Source organism: Eurypyga helias, unplaced genomic scaffold, assembly GCF_000690775.1.
Source record: "Eurypyga helias isolate BGI_N326 unplaced genomic scaffold, ASM69077v1 scaffold46898, whole genome shotgun sequence".
NCBI lineage: Eukaryota > Metazoa > Chordata > Aves > Eurypygiformes > Eurypygidae > Eurypyga > Eurypyga helias.
The window spans coordinates 7,042-12,640 of NW_010265953.1; the positions used below are offsets into that span (position 1 = coordinate 7,042).

The 5,599-nt window shown below is 49.6% G+C and overlaps 1 protein-coding gene across 1 annotated transcript; it reads left to right on the forward strand.

Annotated features, from left to right (window-relative positions):
• Positions 1–1,651: 1,651 nt before the first annotated feature.
• Positions 1,652–5,494, forward strand: LOC104513514 (solute carrier family 17 member 9-like; the record flags this gene model as incomplete). Its single annotated transcript, XM_010156903.1, is given in 5 exon segments — positions 1,652–1,849; positions 2,743–2,882; positions 3,539–3,638; positions 4,425–4,555; positions 5,375–5,494. Coding segments are annotated over 5 exon segments (689 nt in total), but the record flags the coding sequence as incomplete, so codon positions are not given.
• Positions 5,495–5,599: the final 105 nt, after the last annotated feature.

The following is a 5,599-nucleotide window of genomic DNA, read 5'->3' on the forward strand; positions in this document are numbered from 1 at the left end:
CGTGCCACTGTAGATAACGGGAGAGATTATGGCCCCAGTCTGGCAACAGCCCACTTCTGCGGGTTCAGAAGCAGTGGTTAGGCACATGTTTATACCTGTATGCATCCGATCCTGGATCATCTCGAGGCATCCCTCTGAGGGCTCTCCATATCACTGTCCATCGCTGGATACCCCCCATCACCCAGTTCAAATGGCTGGGACAGGTCATCCCTTGCTATTCCTCCAGCAAAGATACGTGAGGTGTTGTTATTTTGTACGTTTGTATGTGTGCCCAGCAAAGACGGTTCCAACCAACTGGAACACTTCCAGATCCTCCTGCCAGGGGTTGGCACTGAGCTGCTTATCTGCCTCGTCGGGGATCAGCAATAAATTCACCTCCAGCGGGCAAAGCTGCCCAGCGTGTTTTACCGCTCATTGTTCCTTTGCTGCTCTCCGTGACAGGCCGTTTGACACTTTTATAAATGGTCTTGTTCTCTGTGGGATTAACCTACGTTTATCATAATTGTAGTACAGAGAAAGAAACGCTCATTTCAATATAAAAAGTGACCCCGGTTGTTTCCCGGGCAGACGGCGGGTGAGTTTAGTAGGGTGGAAAGCACAGAGGTTAATGCCCCGGTACAGTGAATTCCCCACTCCCCTCTGGAGCAGAGTCTGTTTGCTCAGGGCTTTATGCTCTGGGCGTAAAAAGAACCAAATACAAATAATACAAATAGCGGGTGTTGTCACTGAGCTTTTAACTCTGTAATTCATGGGCAAGATGGGACCCGGACTGACATTAGTGGGGCTGCGGGAAGGTGGTGGGATTCACCCTCAGCTGGGTCTGAAGTCTGCAGTGAAATGTGGGTCTCTGCTCCAGAAGCACATCGCTAACTCTGAGCAGGAGAAAATTGCCTTCCCACTTATTTCCAGCCTGTACCTTTGGCAGGAGGACTTTTCTTGGGGCTGAGTACTCGTACCAAAACCATATGTTCTGCTAACTTATCATTATTCATATTATCTTAAACTTCTTATCAGGCCAGTTTATCTTGCTGCTCTCTCTGGGCTACTTAGCCCCATCACATCTTGTCTCTTCCTGAAGAATTCCTCCACCTCTCTCCTATTTGGGAAGGGTAACACACACTCCACCTCCCTTGGGGAATGGGTAGAAATAAATGGGTAGGAAGGGGTAGGAACAAATGCCAAATTACAAATGTTTGCTACCAAGAAGGTGTGTCTCATGCAAATGCTTCCAACCTCATGCCCTGACCTTTCCTTTGTTATCCTTATCTTTTAAAGAACAGTTTCTAAAACTTTTGTTTGGGTAAAAAAGCAAACAAACCAGGTTTCTGCCCTGCCTTCCCCTCAATTTGCAGTGAGCAGTGTCTGAGCAGCCTGTTCCACCTTGCAGCCTACAGACAGATATTGTTTTGCTGCTGGGGTCAAAGAATGTTTGGGATGAAACTTGGCATCATTCATAAAAGTCACCAGATGTGGTATGCTCCGTGTCAGAACCACTGTGCCACAGGGGGATTGTGCTGACCTTTATCTTACCAAGACAGACTCCTTATTGCTCGCAAGCAAACCAGTCTGACCTGTAAGTCCTCGCTGTGCTTGGATCTACCAGGCAGCCCATGCCAACTGCCCTTTCCCCATCTCCTCTCCATCCTTGCAGGCCCGAGTCCCGCGTCTGGACGGTGATGTTGCTGCTGGGGACGTGCCTGCTGTACTGCGCCCGTGTCACCGTGCCCATCTGCGCCGTCGCCCTGAGCACCCACTTCGACTGGGACAAGAAGCAGTCTGGCATAGTGCTCAGCAGCTTCTTCTGGGGCTACTGCTTGACACAGATTATCGGAGGACATATCAGTGACCAGTACTGGAAATTATTCTCATGTTTCGTCTGCTTGGGCTTTACCAATGGCACTTAGTTTGGTTTTGACCTCTCAGTTCAAGTCTCAGCAGTGGCTGTGCCAAGTTTCACCCTGGGACAGTGGTGGGGTGGGAGGGTGAAGCATGTCTGTGGGGAGGTTTGTGAGGTGCTGTATGTTGCTCTGAAACTAGTTGAGGTCTCTCCATCAGCCTCCCTCAGGGTCTGTAGCTCTGATTCAGAAAGGACTCATCGTTTTCACTGTCCGATTAAATCTCTGTGTCTTAAAATTGGTGCTGTTCTTATAGGGCAGCATGCACCGAAGGACTCTGCACTGGGAAAATCCCCAGCAAAGTCAGGGAGTGCCCACCCCATCACTGCTGCCTCGACAGTTCCTGCACAGCAGCTGCCAGAAAGATCTACAGTTACATTAATGGGCACTTAGACCAACAGAGGGGTTTTTTTCTCTTGGAAACAGTGAAGACCACTTTTATACCAGCATAATTTTTCTGATGGAGGTTGCTTTTAGGCAGAGCTGATGCAAAAGAGCAGATGGAAAACACCGTCACTGGTTAAGAAAAGCGGAACAGTGAGTGCAGCTTGGGCTTCCCCCCCATCAGAGATTGAGTGCAGCGGTGCGGTGGTGTCCTGGGGCTGGTGTCGGTGACCAGCCCCTCACTGCATGCTGCGGGACAGGAGGGAGGGGAGGGGGTCAGAGCTGCTGATCCCACTCCCCAAAAGGCTAAGGATATTTGTAAGAGGAGAAGAACAGGTTTGACTGAAAAGTTGCTCTTAAAAACAAGTTAAACTGGGAAGGACAATTGAGTCTTGGCTGGGGGGCTTTGCCCCTTTGCCCTCTGCTTGTTTTTGATAATAATAATGTGTTTTCTGTCCTCCAGAATAGGGGGTGAGAAAGTCCTCCTCCTCTCGGCATCAGCCTGGGGGTTCCTCACGGTCCTCACCCCACTGCTCACCCACGTCACCTCTGCCCACCTCGTTTTTATGGCCTCCTCCAGGTTCCTCATGGGGCTGCTGCAAGGTGAGACCCCTGCCCTGAGCTGTGTGTCTGCCCGGGGGTTTCCTTGCACCGGGGCTCCTGTGCAGTAAATTCCGATGCAAATCAGGTGGTTTGCAGTGCATGAACCCTTCTCCTGCGTGTTCAAGCAACCCTCTGTCTTGTAACTGCTTCTGCATCCAGAACTTCCACCAGAAGAAAGAAAAAGGGGCATTTCTGAAGTCGCTGTCAAGTTGTTGCCCTGTAGAAACCTCCCTGCCAGACGTGTGCTGCTGGCTTCTGAAATCATCAATGTTCCTGTTTGATTTTCTGCATTTTAAAACTCCATCAAAGCACTTGGGGAAAATTGGTCCTTGCCAAAACTTCTGAATAATTTGGGATGATTTTCCTTCCCTCCTGCCGAGCTGCAGCAGTAGGGGGGTACTGGGAGAAGCGCATGGCACCGGTGGATTTGCAGTAGCAGCAGTGATGATGAAACGGGATTCAGGAGAAGGCACACACACATCTTTCATGGGGAGGGATTCATTTGTGTTATTGTATATCCCTGTTCTGAATTCACCAAAGGTCTTGTTGCTTTGTCTCGGTGTTTAGCTCCTGTTGGATCTTTTAAATTTGCTTTTGATTTGCTCACGAGGACGCAGGAGCCTGACTGCTCCCTGCCTTGCTCCCATTGCTCGCAGGGGTGTATTTCCCGTCCCTGGCCAGCCTGCTGTCCCAGAAGGTCCGGGAGAGCGAGCGAGCCTTCACCTACAGCACAGTGGGGACTGGCTCGCAGTTTGGGTAAGTTCCAAAGGGTTTGAGCAGCGAGTGACAGTCTCTGGACATTGTATGTGATGAAATGCCATCAAATAGTTGGAGGCAAAACTCGCAGCCCAAAGTACATGTGGATTCCTGGGTCCTTGAGGACACTGGCTGAGCTGAGGAAGCCTCAGGCAGTTGCTGTCATGCATGTCAAGGATTTATGTGGGTTTTTTTTCTTTCTTTTCAAGCCAGACTTTGAAGAGTGTTTGCAACCTTTAATTACTATGGGAAACAGCCTGATCCAGTAGGAAGAGCGAGGGTCAACCTGAGACTGGTCACCTGTCCTTGCTGATAGATGAGGATAATATACCTTCCCCATCTCTCCTAATCTCCATGAGAATTTCCTTTCTAAATGGAAGTGTTGCTTAAAAGCCAAATAGAAATATTAATGTGTTTAATCACTTAGTTTTCCAGTGTATTAATTTCTTTTGTCGATTTATACGTTCTCTGAGATACCTTCTGCAGATCAGCAGCCTCATTTTCTCTCCCTGATGAGTGTGTTTCAGTGTGGGGCAGGCGAGCGTGAGGTCCCTTAGCAGTTCCTGCTGCTTGGCTGAGGATCCTGAGATGCCACGCAGGGAACGGGGCGGGTTGCAGAGTTGCGGGGTGACCGGGCAGGTGGGCAGTGCCTGCACACGCAGTGCCTGACGGTTCTTTTAAGCACATTTAGTGACATGCAGCATCCACTCCGGGAAGCATCTCCCGTCGCTGTGTGCTTAGCCAGCCCTTTCGCAGCCCTGTAGATCCATGTGGTTTCCCTTGCAGGACGCTGGTGATCGGCGGTGCAGGATCTCTCCTCCTGGATTGGTACGGCTGGGAGAGCGTTTTCTACTTCTCCGGTTTGCTCGCTTTGCTCTGGGTTTACTGCACCTGCAAGTACCTACTGAGTGAGAAAGGTAAGAGCAGCCGCCTGCATCCTGAGGCTGCCAGTGGTCCCGAGGCTGCCGGGCCCGAGTGATACCACTGGCGTTTTCTGCCAAACCCCCATGTTTCTGAGATCACGCCTGGTTTTCCACACAGACTTTGGTTCAGATATCTTGTATAATGTACGCTGTGTCTGACCCAGGATGCTAAACCCAGAAACAAGGTTTTGAGCTCTTGCATTGCTGATTTCCAATTTAAGTCCTAGGCTGGATTATATTACTGTTGAGAGCCTGATCTGACTCCTCAGTACTCTTAAGCACCAGTGAAAACACCAAACAGACCATGATCTTCAAAGTGGATTAAGCTAAAGCAGGGCAAGGTACTTATTCCAAACTAAGAGCATCTACACATAGAGCTTTTAAAAACCAGTTAATCCGGAATATCTCTTCCTGAATAACTGTCTGGGAGTAATTCCACACATGAGCAAGCCATTACACCTGGCTACGGCATTATTAGTGCGAGCGTGGTACGTAGGAGCCCAGCTCACCAGGAGCCTGGTGTGTGCCTGCCGCTGCACAAAATCCAAACCTGGTCCTTGCCCAAAGAGACTTTTGTTTAATTATAACAAGGGATACAACAAGTGGGTGAAGGTGGCTGGATGGGGAAGTGTGTGGGTGCAGTGGAAAGATTTTGGTCAACGTAACAAGGTGTTTTCATGAGTACCCAATGCTGGTATTGCCAAAACCCCCCCCAAGATTAAAAATAGTTGTATAGTGGTCTCCCAGGGCTCCCTCCAGCTGCAGAGAGCATTACTGATCAGAGCTTTCCTTTGCATGTTTTCTTCCCTGCAGAACTCATCATCCCCATAGATTATTTAATGAGAGGCGTCTCGATATCCAAGCAGGCCAAAGTTCCCTGGAAACAGCTATTTAAGAAGGCGCCGATATGGTAGGAAGCTGCGGTGGCTTTGGGTGTCGGCAGGGCTGGGAGAGCACCCTCCTTCCAGGGGCTTTTCCTCCTCTCTGTGCTTATTTGTCCTGTCTGCATATATTTTGTCCGCTTATTTATATATTCTA